Below are 21,735 nucleotides of genomic sequence, written 5' to 3' on the forward strand. Positions count from 1 at the left end.
CTAGAAATGTCAATAAACCCACGTAAAATTATGCGGTATTAGAATTTGCTTTAAGAAGGTCAGACAAGACATGCTCAGACTTTCTTTTTACGTCCACCCACGTTGTTGTATAGCCTCCTTATATATAGAAACGCTGAAGAATTACCAATTAAACAAAAACGACATTCGAAATTTTTCTGTTATTTGAAGTAAACTGAATGTTTACTTTAGTAATTCCCTGAGAAGGCTGCAGGATTTCTCTCTGCTCGGGTTGCTAGTCCGGTGTCTTTGCAAAGTGCTCGACGAGTGTGACTTCTCCAGAGCAAAAACAGGAAGTGAGAGATAACCTCACTTGTTTTTCTTTCTACTATTAGGGTGGAATTGCTACAAAACCACAAAACAATACAAGCAGTCGCTTCATATTGTTTCGCTCAGATACGCTAATCCAGTCCCACCCACAAAACAATAGAATTTAACAGATTCAGATAGACTGGGGATATACAGTAATCCAGCTATTAAAAAAGCAGCTAAAATAAGCACAGCCTTAAGTTTAACATTTCAAATGATTAATAAAAGATATAAATCTGTTCCTCGGTTTTGTAAAGCGATCCGTATTCCGATATCGATAATATTTGCACTCGCAAACAAATTTGCATTTAAAATACCTCATGAATCGCAAACCCACACATTCAAACTTTTTTAAAGAGTTTTAAAGGTAAACTTCCTTGTTTTCAAGTCTGATATTAAAGTTTGTATATGCAAAGGCTGTCACAGACACACCGCTGCTGATTCACACTTTTCTTTGGTGTAAATATAGTCTGTTTTCCAGCAGCTGCATCGACACTGTCTGTTCCCAACCCTGCACACCAAACCTGTACGAGGCTATTTTTAAATCTTCTGGCAAAAAATAAACCTCCATTAATTACTGTTTGAATAAACATTCAAATTCAGGACACTGAAAAACATCTGCAGTTTTATCATGTCCAAGTCATTGTACAGTGTCCAAACACAGATCCGCATTTAGTGAACATTTTTGTGCCAGGTTTTAATGAATTTTTGGCAGTAGGAAAGTGAAAATCTCTGGAGTCTCTCGCTGCCATCTGCACAGGTACAACACTCAAACAATGCCGGTTATGTTGTAGTGTCTGTAGACTCATGCCAAGTGATGTAACCCTCGCATACAGTTTGCTTTACCATATGTTTGTGGCTAGAATTAATGTAAAATGATCCTTGCAGGTCAACGTGTAGTTGTGTCTGTAGATTTGGACCGTTGCACTATTCAGAGGTCAAATAAACTGTAAATTATTCAGCAGATGGGTCATAAATTGCCACTGCATAAATATATACACTCACCTACCACTTTAGGACTACATTCATCCATCGGTTTATTTTCTGAACTGCTTAACATACAGTACACAGTGTCACAAGGAACCTGAACCCTATCTCACAGGACTTGGGACACAAGACAGGGAACGCCTTGGACGCGGTGCCAGTCTATCAGAGGGCACAATCACATATACAGACTGCAGACAATTTAAGTTTAAAGCCTACAACGCATGTCTTTAAGGAAGTTGGGGGAGTTATTTGAGTTACAGTAGGCTTCCTGTTAACTCAAATAATTTTTCTTTGACGTTCTTCACCAACATGTTGTTCCGTCCTACAAAAATTGTTCTTCTGCACCATTATTTGTAAACTCTCAAAGCTGTTATCAGTTCATGGGAAACATGACTGTCCCTTCTATACAGCAACATAAAGTGTCAGGATTAAGAGTAGTATACATGAGAGAAAGTTTCCTGGATCAACCCAAAGATACAAACAGATAAATACGGCCAGAATCTTGTACACACGATAGATGACAACACAGGACTTGAAAATAAAATAGTAGTAATTACACAACCGATAAACTGACTTTTTTTTTATTATTATTAATATTATAACAGAATTCTAATATACGTATGTACCAAATATGTTTTGCACAAAATGCCAGGCCTCTTTCAGATGAGCTTATATAAATAAGGTCAGCATAAACTCTACAATGAAGCAACAGCATGTATATATAAAGATGCTATCAGTACCTTTGTGAGTCCTTGTTTTTTTTTTTAAGAAAAGAAAAACGTCAAAATTATAAGTGGAAGGAAATGTTAACATAATTGAAAGGAAGATTACAAAATAAATAACAGCACTGCACTGAAAAAATAGTTCACGTCTCTTTACAAAAGGGCAGTATTCATGGCGATATTCCTCATGATTGCAATATTTACACAAATAATTCATGCAGAATGTGTCGATTCGACATATCAGAGTTACGGTTCAAGGTCTGTAATAAGTTTATCTGCTGAAAAATATTCACAGCTACTAGAAGGCAATTGTGTTCTGAGAAATATTCTGTAGTTAGTCAGGAAAAGCAATTCAGAAAAAAAAAGCTGTGGGGTAAAACGTGTGATATTTTACATATGACAGCTAGCGGTTCCATCAGAAGTATGTAATATTTCAAATCTAATATGTTTTAGCGCAACAAATAGAACAAAACAAGCATTTTTATACAGGAAGTGTAAATACTTTTATGTGGCTGTGATTAGGCTTAAAAAAGGACAGTGAGGAAATGAAAAGGAAATAGGAACGATTTCACGACTGCCAATGTGAAAGCTTCAAGTCAGTCAATCAGTCAAACAGAACTTTAGCATCATTGGGTAAGAAGCTTTTTATAAAATAAATCCATCTAGAGCAAAAAAAGATCATTTCATGTTCATGTAATTACACTGTACAGATAAGTACCTGCTTAGCTACACCGATTGCACAAATACTCATAGAGATGATGCCCTCCTTCGAAACAGAAAAATCCATTAACATCCGAAAATGTATCGTCACATTAGACGTGGTAGAAAAACAAGTATAAAAATGTAAAAAGTCTTCATACAGTATTTACAAGATCAGTTTGGCACTGCGTATACATACAGCAAACGAGTCCACGGAGGTCATACGGAAGTGCGTGGTTTTCTAATGACTAACTGGATTGGGCCCTCAGACACAGTCTTTATAACATTCCAGGCGTCGTAGTGCATTAGGCCCTGCAAAGACCTGCCGTTGATAGCCAGGAGCTCATCTCCAACATCTATAACCTGGGAGAGTTCAGCAGCACCTCCTGAATAAATACACAGAACAGATATACATACAGTATATACTCATATTGTTAATATTATCGCTATGCTAAACTTTTTTAACACAATAATTTATTAACAATGTGTAATAAAGTGGATTATGAATGTTCATTAAAAAAAAAGCAGCCCGTTATTTAATGTCACTAACTAATGTCATATTTCTTATTAAAAACATTTAATTTGCTTTGGGGGCACGGTGGCTTAGCGGTTAGCACGTTCGCGTCACACCTCCAGGGTTGGGGGTTCGATTCCCGCCTCTGCCTTGTGTGTGTGGAGTTTGCATGTTCTCCCTGTGCCTCGGGGGTTTCCTCCGGGTACTCCGGTTTCCTCCCCTGGTCCAAAGACATGCATGGTAGGTTGATTGGCATCTCTGGAAAATTGTGTGATTGTCCGTATTGTGTGATTGCGTGAGTGAATGAGTGTGTGTGTGCCCTGCGATGGGTTGGCACTCTGTCCAGGGTGTATCCTGCCTTGATGCCCGATGACGCCTGAGATAGGCACAGGCTCCCCGTGACCCGAGGTAGTTCGGATAAGCGGTAGAAAATGAGTGAGTGAGAGTAATTTGCTTTGAGAATGTGTTGCTGGGTAACATACTAACAACAACATCCCCCCCTAGTGGAGGTGAGAAGTTCAGATGGAGGGAGATGTTTACCTCTGAAAATGCGTTTGATGTAGAGAGGACGGTCGCCTTGGGCTGAAGCTTTGCCCCCCTCCAAGCTGAAACCCAGACCTGCTGATGTCTTCAGCAGCTCCACTATTAATGCTCCATCTGGCCCGACCTCCACAGCTAGAACACATAAATCATGTTACAAATGACAAGCAGCAAAATACACAACTATTGGAGAGTAACCTTGACCCTTAAATGCTAATAGCATAAAAATAGGATAATAAAAAATAATAATAATAATAATGTAGAGGAAGTGAAAGAAAAAGGTGAAGAATTATTTCTTAAGTAATGCTTTTCCCGTACTTGATGTATTTTATTGTATTCGTATTGTATTAAGATTGTATTAAGATATTTTATGTGTCGTTTTTGTCATGTCATCCATCATTACGTGTGTATAGATACATAAAATATCTGGTATTGATACTGAAATGATACATCTTTCCTGAAAACAGGAACTAATTATAGGTATTAAAAGAAGAAATAGGTATAAATCTTTTTTAAAAAAAACAACATAGCAAATATTATAACTTTAAACTTTCGCCTTCTCCAAGAAACTTGCTCAGGCTGTTTTACAAAGCAATATAACACACTCAGAGGACAGCGCTATCTACAATCTTCTGCATACCTGAGCTGAAAAAACACTTATAACTGCCTAGTGTCACTGTAATTGGCAAGAAAGGGAGAGTACTGTATGCCATCCCTTACACCAAAGAGCATGGACAATTGTGCCCCTAGTCGTCCTGGGTGGCTGTGCCATAGTGATTTGAACTTGTGATCTCTGGAAGAAGTTTCAACTTGATGCATAATGATCTGTATTATTTTTTTCTATGGTGAATAATTTATTTGTAATTAGGGTTTATTTACCTGCTCCATTTTCCCTGCTGATGTCTGGAAAGGCAGAAGAAGAACCTGTTCTGGGTTTTAAAGAAGGTTCCTGTCTAACTGTGACAGGTTCACTGTCTTTTCCTCTCTGAATAACCACGAGTGCCTTTTTGGCTAGCTTGGTCTGATGGAGATAGGAGAGAGCTTCGCCGTGGGTTCTCCCACTTAGACTGCTCCCATTTATAGACAACACAATGTCCCCACGACGAATGGTACCTTCCAAGCCGGCGGCACCTTGAGTGAACACCCGATGGACCTGTCCAATGAAAGAGCGTTAGATTTCTTGATTTGAAAATGTATTTCACACAAAAAGGCAAAAACAACAAAACATGATAGATCAAAAAATTCATATACGGTAGGTCCATGAAAAACATGCACAAGTAAAAAAAAGTATTATAACTTTCTAACCCATCTTAAAGGTGGGGTCTCCGTTGTTGAGAAATGCTTCAGGAAACTGAGTCGGGCCGATAAACAAAACAAAAACAAAACTAACGTGTAGCCAATGAGCAGAAAGGGGCGTGTCTTGTCAATATGGGCGGAGAGAGAGCATTGACATGGAGGATAAAAACAAAGAAAGAAAGCGAAGAAAGGCTTACGATAAGACAAGAAGTAAGACCGTGTTAATATAGGATCAGCTTTCCAGAGCTGGAGAGAACTGAAGGAGCAGGAAGTTACATTCACATATTCACAGGTTGGAGTTTCCCGAGTCAATAACTCCTGAGCTAAACGCTGTTACTACACAAATAACACCTCTTTTCTATCGTAGTAATGTAGAGACGCAGCTACAACCGCGTTTTACTAGTAACAGCGTTTAGCTCAAGAGTTATTGACTTCTTGAATCTGTGAATATGCGGCCAACTTTACTTAAGACGCCGAAGGCGCTTTTTTCCTTCTCGATAGGTGAGTAACGTTGGTTATGTATGGGTTACGTATGTATGTGTGGGTGGAGCTATCAATACAGGGGTGGGACCCATTTGGGTTAGAGGTGTGTATGTTTCGTTGATTTCATATGTCAACATTGGCTTTCAAACAACGGAGACCCCACCTTTAATACTTGACCAATAAAAATGTTATTAACACTGATTGTATGATCGGTAAATATAATAACACAACACAAAACATCTCAGATACATATGAGATATAACTGCTACTAATATAAAAGGGCAAGCTTACAGTGATCAATTTCTGCTCCAGATCCATCCCTCCAGCGATGCTGAAACCCAGTCCAGAACCCTCGTTCTTTGTCAAGATCACAAAATACGTATCTTCTTTAACCTGAACAAACATTTACACACTGGTTAGATTTCCTTTAACATAAGCAGGGAAGGAATCAGTGGTGATCGCACAATTGTGGTGATCAAAGTATTGGTTTTCTTTAAGAATATTTGTTATTATATTTAAGGTTAAAGTGCCAGTTCAGGTGGAAAGATGCCTTGTGATATATCAAACAATTTGTGTCCTAGATAACCTTGTAAAAGAACTATGCAAAACATATTGGGTCTTAGAAAAAAGACATTACCTCTGAAACATTTTTAACCTCCTTTATCAGAGTCATCACATCCAATACAGCTGGAAAAGAATTTAGGACATTCTGCACCTCATTCCGCTCCACCGGTGAAGATGATAAATCTTTCAGACTGTTATAGAAGAAAGATAGAACGATGGTCATAATGCGTCTTACTTCCATCCACATGAAATTAAAATCTGTGAGATGTGACAAATGTTGGTAATCAAGACTTAAATAATGTCATAAACATAAAGGTATTGCGGATGTTAATGATTAGCAGAAATGTGCAGACTGATTTTTTTTTTTATCTCATTTGCACAGGTATTATTTTTAGTTGTTTGCAATATTGTCTAGCAATTTTAATTGGTTAGATTTCCTAAGCCTCAGCTTTCCTAATGTCTCCTATTCATATCTGTGTTTGGATCAGTCCGGAACATATCATCTGCTCATTCTGAATAATCTATTCATAGTCAGTTAAAGCCTAAGATAGGACACAATGACAATGTTTGATGTTAAACAAGATTTTGAATAAACTGGAAAGCGCAATAGTTCATTAATAATTGGAGTGAAGAAGCACATGCTACTCACCTAACAGACCAACTTGACTGTCTCATGGTTTGTTCTTGAGCATGCTCCCCATTGCCAGTTGAGCCAGGCTCCACCATACTCATCCTGGTCACCACAGTACACTGAAGGCCGCCTGATGAGGAATTTGCGGGCCTTGTAGGTTGAATTTCCAGCTCTGTCTTAAACATGACATTGCCAGGGTCCTGTGAGAAGTCCTGAGTGCATAACTTATCAAGTTCAGGCATGCTAAGTGCTCTCAGTTCCCTTAGTTTTAACCGTGATATTCCACTATTAGACCGGGAGTTACGGGAGCGCAGCACTGGTGGAGTATGCGGTACTGTACTGGACAGAGGTACGGCGCCCTCGGGTGTTGCCCTTTTCTCTACGAGCGTCCCAGTGGGTCCGGTTGAAGGTGATGATTCAGAATTTTCATAATTCATAACTGTATTAGAAGAAGAGCTCTGTGACTGCACTGAAGAATAGTGACCTAAGGTTAAAATTTCTGCACAAGAACTAAGACTCCTTTTTAAGGGGTAATTATCGTTGGAATGGGCTGGACCAAACAACCTCTTGTGGATAGCTGCTTTCGAGCCAACAGCGTAAGACTGGATGTCAATGCCTTTTACAACTGGACGTTCAAAACTAGCCAAGTTCTCAAAAGATTTGATTCTTTGCTGAACAGAAAAGGAGTGGCGTTTGAAAGCGTCGCTATCTGTGGAGTAGCTCCTTCGATCCAGTGATTTGAGGTAATGTTTGGATTTGCCTGGTTTAAGACATGTAGGCTCTGTGGGAGTAATGTCCACAGGTTTAGGTGAACTTCTATTAGAATCGTTTTGCTCTTTTATAGACTTAGTGGAGTCAAAAGTCATATAAGTTCCCAAAGAGGGTAAGTTATCCTTGAGAATAATATGGTTTCCTTGAACTTGTGTTGAATTGGAATTTGCAGGTTCTTTGCATGCTAAAACTGGTGCAGATGAAGAAGATGGCGATACAGAAGATGAAAGTCGCACTTCGATGAAAGTTCTTTGTGTAGTTGTGTTCTCGCATTTATATACCGCCTCGCTTTGCTTTGATAGACAACTTTTGGATTCTGTTTCAGAGCTATGTTCAGCTTTGAGAGCGTCATTTGCGTATAAAGTACTGGTCAGATCTGGCAGAGTTGTGTCTTGGCTTTGGTCACCTGTATTAATAAGAGCAGTACTGCTGTTCTCTAATGATCTGCTAATTTTTGGACTATTTGTAGGGGTGATTCTATTGACCGGTAATTTATGGTTTTGAGTGGGGGAGCAACTGGTCTTTTTTAACAAAGGGCTTTCAGCTCTGGAAGTTCTACCTCCTGTTTGATCTAGTCCTTTGCATTTACTCTTAATACTTAAACCTTTCAACTTGGCAGAACTGCTTGACTTCTCTTCGAGTTTATATCTGCTATTTAAGCTGGGTGAAACAGGGTCATTATTCAGAGTCTTGTGCTCCAAAGGTCTAAGAGTGCTGGACTTGGTCTGAGTTTCAGAAAAAAGAGATATAGGGTCATGTGTTTGTTCTTTCTCTGTGGCCTTTGTAGTCTGTGTATTGGATGATTTCCCACTGGAAATATGTGAAGCCTTTGGCCCCGTCACAGTTGACATGGATGGCACCGGCACAGTACTGGGGTCATCTGAGGTAAACAATTCATTTGAGTGCATTTTAGATGTCCTTTCTTGACTCCGTGGGGTAACATGTCTGTTATTCTGAGCTCCAAAGGGATTACTGACACTTGAAAGTGTCATGCTGGATTTGACAGGTGCCAAAGCCTTTTCAATTTTCTCGTCAGCCTTGCCGTCTGATAGCTCTGGGTTTGGCATTTCTCCGTGAGTCGCACTCATTGTCTCCTTTTTTTCTGAATCGTGCTTAGAGACTCCACTCAAACAAGCCTCTGAACTTGTAGACTGGGGAATGAGTGGACTCTGTGGTGCTGTGATAGAAGTAGAAATGTCTGTTCTGTTTGAGTCATGTAAGTGCATAGATGCTTTTTGAGGTACTTCATCAGCAATCAGCCCCTTATCTGTCTGGTTTCCTGAGATATCTTGTTTAGGAGTAGGAGAAATGTCCTTCTCTTGATTTGGCTGAAGCTGACTGACGACGCTGTAACACAGCTCAACTTCCTCATCAGAGTCAGTGTCCTGAGTATCTTTACAGTCACTCTGAGCCTTTTCTTTTTTCACAGCACCATCTGTAGCAGAGTCACTCTCAGAATCACTATCATCTAACATATTGTACATATTTGATTTGTCCTCACAACCTTTTACAGAAAGGTCTGTGTTTTCATTCAAAAGCTGACTATAATTCCTGGAGTAACTGTTCAGAAATGTCTTCGCCACTGGCAAAAGGCTACCTTTGTTCCCTGAATCCAAGACAGAAAAATCCAAAGGATTCGGTTGTAATGGTGGGTTAGTCACGCTCTCGTTGTTCTTGGAGTTACTGCTGCTTCTTTCTGCACATGGAGGCATGTCAGTAGTATCAGAAATAGTTGTTGATCCTGACTTTGTATTGGATTCAAATATGTTTGACTCATCTGTGATGTCGTCAATATAAGTGACAGGCACCTCTTCGGTGTGGATTGCTTCCATCGCCGTAAAATTCGGTTCTGTAGGGGAACGTTCTTCATTTTCAACAGCGGTTTTGTCCGTGCTTATTTTCTCCTCAGGTGGAGCTCTAGACATCTCTATCGTAGTAGACTGCTCGGTGCCAGAAGCCATCATCAAAGTAGAGAGTCGGTCTACAGCTGCGAAAATGTATAGTACTAAAGGATTAGGTTAGGTACAGTTATTACGATTATATTCATTTTAAGAAAATGACAAAGAAATAAATACTGAAAGTCATAAAAGATCATTCATCACTAATAATTGAGAAAAAAAAACGACAAAAAAAATGATTAGAAGCCATCAGCATGTCCATATATTCCTTATTCTCAATACCTCTACAAATAGCTGTAGTTAATGATGTAGAATAATATACTTTAGGATTAATCTCCTGTCTTAAATCTAGTCCTGTGCAGAATTCTGTGCATTAAATAATGAAAATCTCTACAGAAGTAACAAACTAACTGATCTGAAAATATCCAAGCAAATACTCAGTGAAACATGGCAAGATTGTAATGAATGTAGTTTTGTTGTATTTTAAATGTACATCAAAAATAGACAGTTCACATTACCATAAAATTCCCTCTGTTTCATTGCTTTGAATTGCAGATGATATTTTTATACACAGAACCACTGCTCTGGACTTACAGAGGAAGCTGGCTATTATTTTTTTTTTTAAATAAAAAACTATATCTATACAGAGAGAAACTGAAAGATGAGCTAGGGATTTCATGTACATTTGTTAAATCCCTTCCCACTGTACAATTAGCTGTAATACAATCTTAGTTTAAGCCAAATCCAATGCAATAAATATGGCTTGTGTGATAGAATTTGCTATGATTGCTAAATACCTAGTAGTCTTATTTAGCTACAAGGGCTTATCTGAAAGATTGACTACTTTCGATGGTTAAAGATTTAAATTTAAACTTATATGAATTCGGGCTATATACATTTAATGCATTGTATTAGAACTTTGTGAACAAGCATCTACTGAATGAGACTTAAAAATGAAATGAGATTTAAAAAAATAATGACAATAATTATATGTACTGTAATACCAATGAGTGAACGTGTCGACAAATGAATGAATTCATAATGTATGTAATGCACTTTGTTAAGTACAACGATCAGAAGAATAAGATTAATTAAGCGATATGTTATTTTGTTTTGTTTGACTGACAGTGTGATTTTCACAGAGGTGGGAGTAAGTCACAAGTAAGTCAAGTCGAGTCTTTTTTTAATATTTGTCAAGCAAGTCTCAAGTCTCAAATTTGCGACTTAAGTCTGACTCGAGTCAAGTCGAGTCCCCATCTCTGAGTCAATTAACTCAAGTCCGAGTCAAGTCTCAAGTCATGAATGTCAAGTCAAAGTCAAGTCGAGTCTTTTTTTAATATTTGTCAAGCAAGTCTCAAGTCTCAAATTTGCTACTGAAGTCTGACTCGAGTCAAGTCATATGACTCGAGTCCCCCATCTCTGGATTTTCAGAATCAATAGAAATGTGTAACGAAATATACGGAAACACCTGATGTCTAGTATTATTGCATTATCAGAACCAAAACATTTACACATAGTTATTATTAATACTATTGATATTAATCATTATTATTAATATCCATTTATATGCTTCAAAATACTGTATACTTAAAATATAGATCCCCCAGAGTACGGAATTGGTATGGCAGAAAGCGGAAGTATTTTATAGTTCATATATATATATATATATATATATATATATATATATATATATATATATATATATATATATATATATATATATATATATATATGAACTATAAAATACTTCCGCTTTCTGCAATAATACTAGACTGCAATGCAATGCAATAATACTAGACATCAGGTGTTTCCGTATATTTCGTTACACATTTACACATTATATATATATATATATATATATACACACATATATATATATGTGTGTATATATATATATATATATATATATATATATATATATATATATATATATATATATATATACACATATATATATATATATATATATATATATATATATATATATATATATATATATATATATATATATATATATATATATATGTATGTATGTATATATATATATATATATATATATATTTTTTTCCCCTGTCATTAAATTGCCCAAGGTTATAAACTGTGTTTGTAGCTTGTGTGTTGTGTAGATAGTTTAGGCCTGTTTTCATTCATTACTGTGCAAACTGTATTTCCAGTTTAAATTTCCAATTTTCCAGTCAGGATATTTCCAACCTATTTATTGGCCATATTTATGTTTGTGGTTAGTCACGGTTGGTCTTGCTTTATAAATTGGGAATCTCTGCTCTAGAAATAATTCATGAAAACAATAACAGACAACCTACAATCTACACCAACGCTACGCTATTCTATTTAAGCACTGGCACTAAACTCTATGGTCACTATGACAGTGAATTGATTCATAGTCACCACTGTTACAGAGCCAGTTGATTGCAGCGCCATGGGAGGTGGAGGAGAAGGGCACTGCCAGCAAGGGAAAATCTGTTGTGCTCCAACGTCTTTAAGGCAGCATGGAGAAAGACAGACTGTTCTCTTTATTACAGCTCTGTGACTCAGATTGTAAGTATTTAGTGTCTCTCATGACTTGGACTCAGTGGTTATATGGTCAATTATTGAATTTGTAGAAACATAATGAAAATGTCTTTCCAGTTTGGAAAGATGAAGTCTCTTGGAGCACTACAGTCTACTAAAAGGGCAAATAAAACAACCAGCTACAGCAAGAACTAAAAATGATAGAAATTGGCACCCGCTCAAGGTAATACTACAGTATGTGACTAATAATGGATCTCTTATGATTTCTCTATAATGTACTTTAAAGCAAAGCTATGTGTTAAAAATGGCAGGTTTTATTGTTGCCATGTTGTAGTACAAAAATGACACGATTTAATATTATTTTGAAGAACCCTTCGATAAAAGCATTCCTATTTTTGGTACCAACTCACCTGAGACTGGCTTTTGAATCTCTAAGGTCAGTGTGACTGGCAGGTTGTGCATCAGATCACAAATGTCCTGATAGGATGAGGTGCACACTGGAGTGTCACCAATGGCAACTATTTCATCTCCCACATTCATTCTCCCTCTGGCTTCCTAAAAGACAGAAAAAACCAAGAGTGGAACAGACTGTACTTTTTTCAAAAGCATATACTGTAAGTAGTTCATGTCTATATGTGTTTTTAAATGCAGTTTTTTGTTTTTTTTTTGCCTATTCTGCTTTTTATTTTTATTGAAGCTATCCACATCTCTGGTCTCAAGAATGTTTGCTCAAAAACAAATATTACTTAATAATAAATAATTCTTGTAAATAACAAGATTTAGTAATAATTATTGGTGTTTTGTTCTTTAAAAAAATCAAGCTTAATGCTATATTCAGCAGACTTTCTATTAATTTACAAAGCAACAAAAACATCTTTAAAATGGTGCATACAGTAGCTACATCTTTATAATAAATGTCACTAAGTATAATAGAAATTCCTCCATCAGCACTTTACCCTCTCAGCAGCACCTCCAGGCCTCAGTCCAGTAATCAGAACCTTCAGAGGAGATGACTTGATCTCCAAGTCAAGTCCAAAGGATTCAGATTCACTGCGCTTTAGAACCACAGTCTCGATAGTGCAGATGCCTGCTAGCTCACTGGGTTCACCTCTCCTGCAGTGGTGCTGGGTTCTCCCTCTTTGGGTGGCTTGGTTGTGGGCCCCGAGGGGTGCTACAGTAATCTCCTCAGTCTTGGGTTTCTGTGGTAGGTTAGAGCATTCAATGCTCATCATGCTCTTAACACGTGTTACAGCTTTGTGCTCCAGCTTGGGTGAGCGCTTGGCATCTTTCCTTGTGCCATGCTCAGAGCTGCAAACGGGCATAAAAGGCAGTTCTGCAGTGTTTCCACTCCCTTCCACTGACTCCAGTGAGCTGCTGTAAAATGGTGTAACTGCTTCGAGCCGGTTGCCTTCACTGCTGTCTTGGCTTTCCTCGTCCACTTCCACTGAGGATGTTGCCACGACAATGCCTGAGTCATCCTCCTGGTGACGAGCGGTATCAGAGGTGCCACATTTTACGTGACGAAAGGGTCCTACATCTTCGTCTTCATCACTGGCCTCATCCTCATAGCAAATAACACAGCGTTGACGTAAAAGGGGGCTACGAACTAAGCTGGGGCTACTGGTCACGCTAGCCTGCCGCTCTGTGGATCGATTAACAGGGCCTGACGAGCTAGTGCTACCCTCTTTATAAGCTGCAAATAAAAGAAGACACAAAAAGGATTTAGTAGGCTTACTATTGAGGACGATGTCATTTTTAAACACAACATCATGACAATTTTCAGTCATCCAAGATTTAGGATTTGGCATCTTGTTGTGGTGAAAACGTTTCACCATTTCATCATCTTCGAGGTAATAGCATATCATTCCAGCTGGTTGGATTTACTAAACAGTGAAAAAAATGTCTCATTCTATACCATGTAACTGAGGTGCTGTTGACTCTTCCACTGAGGTACTGCAGCTCCTGTTGTTGTGAAGCACACCATCTTCACTAGAGCCCATCGCTGAAAGGGAAGATTGGATAGGGACATCGTGGGAGAAGTACTGAGAGAGCTCGGCCTCAGAGCTCAGAGAAGCTTGCTGTAGGGAAAAGGGTTGAAAACAGAATAAATGTTAAAACTTTATGATAAAACTTGCCGCAACATGCCGTTTTAATATATCGTCGCTGTCGGGCGGAAACCTCGTATGTCCAAATTTGGTCAATATCATATTTTTTCACATATCGATGCTATTGGTCAGTCCCCACGTGGGTCTGTTATTTTTACAAGTTATTAACCAATCTAAAGTCTTGAAAATAGCTTGAGCGCAAATCTCATAACTCCATTGGACACTTCAACTGTCCACCTCTTCCTCACTCCGCGTGAGAGCTTCGCGGCATATTTCTCCTCAAGAAGAGTCGCAACGAATCAACACGTCTTCTGAGGTAAATGTCTTCAAAACACTGGGCTCAAAGAAAAAAAAATCTTGACCCCCGCTAGTTCTGGTGCTCGTCTGAAGACAGGAATTTAGCGCAAGACAATCCACTGCAACGCGGACTAAACCCTGTGCACTGCAGATAAGGTACGGCGTTTTTTTTATTTCTTGAAAAATAACGGTTTTGGAGATACGAGGATTCCGCCTGACAGCGACGATATCCTTTTTTTTATGAATCAAGTGAGTCAGTTTACACAAAACACATTTTAATTGTATGAATGTAGACAATATTAGGATCATCTTACAAACTCATAATTTCGTAAGAGTTGCTAATTTACCCGGCTGGCCGGCTCTAAAAACCTTTTCATAGTCCAGCTGAGGGTCTGGCTGCCATCACCTTGCCTGGTCTTCATCATGGGAGATGGGCTTTTGGATAATTGTCCTGCAAAGAAAAAGCATTTTACATTTACGGCATTTGGTAGATGCCCTTATCCAGAGCGACGTACAAGAGTGCTATGAAGTCTCCATCAATGTCTTTAAATGATGTCTTCAAACAACCGTGGCTTGGAGACCTACCTCTTATTGAAATACTTAAACTAGTACTTAAGATTGATGTTAGGCAAATGTGAATTGTGAGACCACATTTAAACAACTGAGCCACTGAACAAGATGATGACTCTTCCAAGAATTCAGTGGAAAAATCTGATGCTTAAGTTTTAAAAACCCCAGGCAAGAAGCACTGGATTTTAAGCGAGTTAGTGGAACAATCAAATTGTCAGCTTGTGTTGGAAGACACATTTTTATAGAATGAGATGACTTTTAAATTCATGGAGGAGAAACTCACCCAGACTGTAGGAAGAGTGGCTGCTCATGCTATCTCTGTGAGTAGAGCGAGTGATCACCTCGTCCATCTCCTGCTCCGACATCTGAGATGCACACACAGTTGAGGTTATTTTAAACGTGATTGCACGTTACAAAAATCCATTGCATCTGTATGTGAATGTACATGATAGTTGTTAAAGTTGTTTCATCTTCACTATGATCTATGTATCACTATGTTACACCACACCTTAACACTCCTGTTTTTTGTGACATCAAAGTAGTTATGTAATCTGTGGCCTTTCCTCCTAAATATTTTTGAGAGGTTGTTGCCACCAGGTGGCACCACAAAGACTACAAACTATACAGCAATTAGAAAATCAATGTTGCTATGAATGATGTAATGATATCTTATCTAATATAGAAGCCCTGGAAGGAGTAATAAATAAATAAATAAATAAATAAATATCCTAAAATTTCTTAGGCACTTCAAAAAATACTGAAAAGTCTATGAGTATTACTACTACTACTACTACTACTAATAATAATAATAATAATAATAATAATAATAATAATAATAATAATAATTCATTCACTCATTTCTTATCCGAACTACCTCGGGTCACGGGGAGCCTGTGCCTATCTCAGGCATCATCGGGCATCAAGGCAGGATACACCCTGGACGGAGTGCCAACCCATCGCAGGGCACACACACACACGCTCTCATTCACTCACGCAATCACACACTACGGACAATTTTTCCAGAGATGCCAATCAACCTACCACGCATGTCTTTGGACCGGGGGAGGAAACCGGAGTACCCCCGAGGAAACCCCCGAGGCACGGGGAGAACATGCAAACTCCACACACACAAGGTGGAGGCGGGACTCAAACCCCCAACCATGGAGGTGTGAGGCAAACGTGCTAACCACTAAGCCACCGTGCCCCCCTTTAATAATAATAATTAATACATTTAAAATAATGCATAGAAATGTAATTATTTACTAATTATTTTAGTGTGGTAGCAATGTACTGTGGATGAGCAGTAGTTGCGTCTCCTTCTAACTCCTGCACATATTCTCAAGCTAACAAGGCCCATGTTATTTTAGACTGTCTAAATCTTCAGGAAGGAAATGATTAGGTTTTTTTTAAATGGCTGTATTCAAAGGGAACATTTATGTACTACAGACATTATTATATAACTGTTTGATGTTAAAATTTTACATGGTTTAAATGTTTGTGCTTCTGTACCTGAACTGATTTATTTGAGCATTTTATTATAAGCCTCAGACTGATAATAACCATAGCCACACTGAACTATTCACAACAGCTATACAGTGTTCTATATATAATCAAAAGTCTATTGAAGTGTTATATTTCTGCTCGGTCTTCATTAGGAAATGTGCGAAGGAATGTGTTCCTAGACTTTAGATTTTAGCCTGGGCTCAAAGTAAACAGGAAGTGATTATGTGTGGTTTATGTGAATGAATAAAATGCCAAACTTAGATTCAGGTCTAGGACAAATCGATGTGAATTCTAGTTTATCACTTATTCCAGCCACTACAAACCGTACTTGCTTGAATGTAGTTCACATATCAGTTATTAAGCATCTTAACCCTTGTATGTTGTTCGGGTCTGTGGGACCCAAATTCATAAAAATCAATAGTTTTGAAAAACTTTGCTTCCTTATAAATTTGTTGATTTTTTTCACTCATAACTTGATTAAATTTGATTTTCTTTTTTCAATACATTTTATTAAAAAACAACAAAAAACGAGTAGCACTTTAATTAAAAAATGTGGTGTAATAAAGGTAAAGGGCAAATATTAACTACATATGCTGTTTATATTGCTTGTAATTGGGATGAAGTAAACATCTGTAGAGTATATTAACATCAAATTCTTGATTGTGTTGAATTAAAAACACAAAAATGCAGCGGGTCCACCAGCGGGTCCACCACACTGGCTGAGTAACAAAAATACGAACACCATACAAGGAGCTACTTCATTACAAATCACTTGAATTTGTTTGGTTTAAAGCTAGACATTCAACTAGAGCTAACTGGACCTTGGTACATAACTTTTGTTTTGTTTACTACATCATGAGTTACTTAGTGTCCAAAATAATGTTGTTTTTGTTTTTTTTTAATGCTAATGCTTACACACACATACATGTAGACTTATGGTTTGAAGACATTAAAGGTCATTGTACTTGAACCCATTTCCTTCCCTTGTCACATGGTAAGTGTTAAGGCCGGCTTCACGCTGCTAACCTCATGCTCCATTAGTTTCAGCAATCATTTTTTTAGGGAGACCAAACAGTCAGCATATTCCAACCACAAACCCCTTGTGGTGAACTCCACCATGGGCTGTTCCTCAACATCTTCATTCATTAGTGGAAGGAAAACCTGAGCTGCCTGAACCCAGCCCAAAGGAATGTTGTTTACTTTTCTGGCAGGCTTCAGTTTTACATGCAACGGGATGGTTAAAACGTTAGCAGGTGAACACAGTCTGTTCGCTTCTGTTCAAATAGCAGAAGGGTGAAAAGATGCTGACGGAGATGGGAGGAGGAGGTATGTAAAATGCTTTTTAATCGTGTCTTGTTGATTTAGTTATTAAAGAGATTTGAGGTATTTTATAACGTGTCTGATGCGTGTATGTGTAAACGACCTTGGGGTTTGGATGTCGGCTGATGATCAGGCTTACTGGGCCAGGTCCACACTCGCTCAGGATAGCATAGGCTTCACTTAATGCGGCATGCCGTAGGCTTACGGAGTCTACCTCCAACACCTGGTCGCCTCGGCTAAACAGAAAAACGCACGTTTGTAGAGATTACTCGATAAAAAACCTCAAAAAAAAAAAAACAAACCTGTTGATAAAACCTTAATGGTGAGCAAACATTTTGACACCAATAAATAAAGTCTGATAATCGCAAAAAAAAAAGAAAAACAGCAAAAGTGACTGTCTTTAATACTCTGTTTCATCATTGGAGAGCTTTCACACTGTGATACAACATTCAGAACAAGACAACACAATATAATACACACCAAACACTGTACAATAAAAAAAAAAAAAGATTTACATGACTAGCTTCTGTTCCCTTGTGGCTCCAGTTCCTGCCTCTCCCTTCCTTAATTAAGTAAACTGAGCTTAGTTGAAACATATGCTGTATCTGCAGCATGATAAACACCATTCACTTCTTTAAAACATTTAAACGGATGAGGCTAATAGGAAACTCTAAATAGACTGCTCCGTGCCGGAAATAAATACTATACAGTGTGATGGAAAAGTTCTATCAGGCATGTCGATACATCATATCATATATGAAGTTATATATTCACATATCAGTCTGATATGCTGACTGCAATATTTAATTTCAGTGACTTAACTCAGTGACTTATAGCACTAGTTGTGTCCCAACAACCATAACAACTTTACCAGTTACAATAACTACCAGGATGAAGAGCAACTAATCGTATTAGTAGATTTGTTTTGCAACACCTAAGTCTGCCGTCCATCTTGGCCACAGATCCTGGAGCCAGGCTGTGAATGTAGATCCCAGGAGTGCTGTTCTCCAGCGTTAAACAGCAGGCACCAATCCCCAGCCCCACACCAGCCTCTGAAACACACACACACACACACACAGACATTGTAGTGTGTTGCAACCACCCATGTAAATAAACTCATTAGACTGTAAGCAAGTGACTTCATTGTAAAAAGTTTAGCGATAACCATTTCATAAAATATCTTGGAATAATTCGTAATTATGATGAAACTTTCTCCTGAATAGACTGCCTTGATATGTAAATTTCGATCATTATATAAGCACAGACTCTTTATGCACCCATTTTTTTTTCAAGCAATATTGTACCGCCGATATTATAAAGGCTTCTTCTCTTATATGCAAAAATATGCAAATATTCAGATCATATCAGCTTTCATTTATCATGAAATAAGTTTAAAAACACATACAAAACATTCTTTCAAATTTAAATAGCATGAGACCTGTCTGTATAGGAATTCTCAAAAGGCGTTCGTATCAAATCCACACTTTTATATATATATATTTATATAATCTAGACTATTTCTTTGTGATGATTAGAATCAAAATGGCTCATCCAACATAGGTTTAAATATTCTGTAATGAAAGCTAAAAATCTGCACTTTAACCTCATATTCATAGTAATTTTAACACCTTCTCTATGCTTACATGCTGAATAAAAGTTTTACATGCTGAATGCAAACTTTGGCAGGACAAACTGTTCAGGATCACAGATGAGCCTTAATTTAATTTAACCACCCACTTATTCATACAAAATGATGTCTGTTCCAATAAAAGCAGGTGTAAAATAAATGTCCTCGATAGAAAACTATTTCTTTGAATGCTAATCATTTCAAATTCTGAATGAACATGAAGCAAAGCCATAAGTTTCATTGTGACCAGAAACGTTCGGAATAACGAAGACACGGATGAATGGACCTTATTGAATAGAGACCAAATTCACTTTCCTCTGCATTTTTTGAGGTAGAACTGCACAAGATCCACATAAAGAAGTACTCATCAGTGAATAATGAATAGAACAGATTACTCATGAACTGATGAACAGCTTTATATACAAAGTTAAGTCTTTTACAGTAGGAAACATTCATTATTTAAAAAATATTACAAAAACAAAATTGTTTTCTTATTTTTCTTTTTACTTCCTTTACATTATTGTTATTATTGTTATTGTTGTAATTCTTTTACTTTACTCTTTTTTCATGTAAAACTAAAATGGGATTCTGTATTGTTATTTAACTTAAATTTGCAATAAAAGACTTTGCAAAAATAAATAAATAAATAAATAAATAAGTGTCTTGGTGTCTGTGAAGCCATTGTGTAACAGAGTGACAAATAAGATTCAATTACTACAGCAATGTTTTATTTGAATCAGTTGTTGCAGTGTTTTGTTTTTTTTGTGAAATGTGAAGTAGGTTGTTTTAAAATATGCAATTCTAAGAGAGAATAAAAGAAAAACTACTTTTTGTAGAAAGAGAAGAATTAAAGATAGCATCGTTCACTTAACTTGCATATGACTTGCTTTTGTTGCTCTGTGTCAACATTTTAACATATTAATTCTTGAAGAAATGAAACTTGTGATAAAATAAAAACCTTCATAGTTCCACTAGCGCTGATGGAACATGTCGGTTAGATTATTTATGATTCTTTTTTAACTCCTTCGAATCTTTTTGAGGAGAATCGTGTAAGACGGTAAGACGGCTGAGACGGAAATTAAATTTTATGGCACCGTTATTGCTTTTAATGAAGAGTAATTTTACCGTAATAGACACCTGTGACAAGAAGAGATATAAAAAAGAGTAAGACTTTGGAGTGAGTCAGCAAATCATGTTTTGACCAAGATTTCTCTCTCAAATAAAAAAAAATTTAAATCCTAAGAATATCTACCGCTGGCTGGTTTTGCACATGATGTCAGTAGAAATGTGATAAAATTTCAGTATGATAAAAGAACAAAAAAAAAACCCAGAGATTATTCCCTAGTGATCAACTATCTGCCAATTTCCAAAATTAATATTTTACATTTTTTTTTTCACAACAATTTTCATTTTAAAGCTTAATTTTTTACTTTTTTTTATCTTATTGCTTTGAAGTAAATCTATTACTACTACTACTACTACTATAATAATAATAATAATAATAATAATAATAATAATAATAACAACAACAACATTTAAATGATTAACAAGCAGACTAACACATAACATATGCTTATTAATTAAACAGCAGTACCTGTTATGGTTCCCCAGGTTCATGCTGTACTTCCCATGGCAACAAATAGCACTTGATTATATCTGATACTCCTATAGTTCTGTCTGCAGCCGTGAACTATCACTGGTTTGTTGAGTGACTGTGTTCTCCTATTCTGTGCTAGTTCTTGATTAGCTGAACTGGGTTAGGATTTAAACTGGCAATTGTCCCAGTAAAAATAAAATCACACAGCACCTAAAGGTGGTCGCTAAAACTTATTAAACTAATACTAAACTTGTAATAACATCTTAACATGCCTTAAAAAACTTTTTTTGGCTACCTTTGTTAAGCGTAACCTCCATGACGATGCGGTCTTTTGGGCCTGGTCCCTTACGGTACTCTCCTTCGTCGAAGCCTGGTGGTATAGGGGTGCTGCTGCTGGTGTTGGAATTGGGTGAGCTGGATCTGCTGAGCAGGGTGGGCGTTGGGCATGGGGTCAAGCTCGGGCTCCTCAGACGAGTTCGCACAGTTAGTGTTACAACCCCTTTCTTTAATTGCTGTTTAAAAAAAAAAAAAAAAGAAAGAAAAAGAAATGCCAACAGGAAACATCTCTGTCATTCTGCATGTCATTTCACTGCAAAAATATTTTCAGTACAAAAGCCTCAAGTGCTGTTAGTGAGAATCTTTACAAAAGTATTATGAACACAGCCATTGTCATATATATATAAATATCTGAGCACTAAAAATTACTAAAAATTTCAGCCCAGGAAGTAAGCTCAACCAAAAGTGAGCTAAAGAAG

General features: G+C 37.3%; 1 protein-coding gene across 2 annotated transcripts in view; it reads right to left on the bottom strand.

Moving 5' to 3' along the window:
- Positions 1-1,879: 1,879 nt before the first annotated feature.
- The window catches only part of pdzd2 (PDZ domain containing 2), an 84,559-nt gene continuing 64,703 nt past the window's right edge, over positions 1,880-21,735 (bottom strand). For both annotated transcript variants that reach the window (XM_060882798.1, XM_060882799.1), the window contains 14 exons: positions 21,276-21,492; positions 18,691-18,808; positions 17,860-17,992; positions 15,217-15,298; positions 14,711-14,814; positions 13,877-14,039; positions 12,918-13,654; positions 12,372-12,516; positions 6,782-9,521; positions 6,206-6,323; positions 5,860-5,961; positions 4,669-4,942; positions 3,790-3,924; positions 1,880-3,121 (listed from right to left, as the gene is read on the bottom strand). In XM_060882798.1, the coding sequence (XP_060738781.1) occupies positions 2,955-3,121; positions 3,790-3,924; positions 4,669-4,942; positions 5,860-5,961; positions 6,206-6,323; positions 6,782-9,521; positions 12,372-12,516; positions 12,918-13,654; positions 13,877-14,039; positions 14,711-14,814; positions 15,217-15,298; positions 17,860-17,992; positions 18,691-18,808; positions 21,276-21,492 (5,235 nt within the window). In that variant the 3' untranslated portion in view covers positions 1,880-2,954. The remainder of the gene's footprint in view (positions 3,122-3,789; positions 3,925-4,668; positions 4,943-5,859; positions 5,962-6,205; positions 6,324-6,781; positions 9,522-12,371; positions 12,517-12,917; positions 13,655-13,876; positions 14,040-14,710; positions 14,815-15,216; positions 15,299-17,859; positions 17,993-18,690; positions 18,809-21,275; positions 21,493-21,735) is intronic.

This window comes from Tachysurus vachellii, chromosome 12, assembly GCF_030014155.1.
Source record: "Tachysurus vachellii isolate PV-2020 chromosome 12, HZAU_Pvac_v1, whole genome shotgun sequence".
Taxonomy (NCBI): Eukaryota; Metazoa; Chordata; class Actinopteri; order Siluriformes; family Bagridae; genus Tachysurus; species Tachysurus vachellii.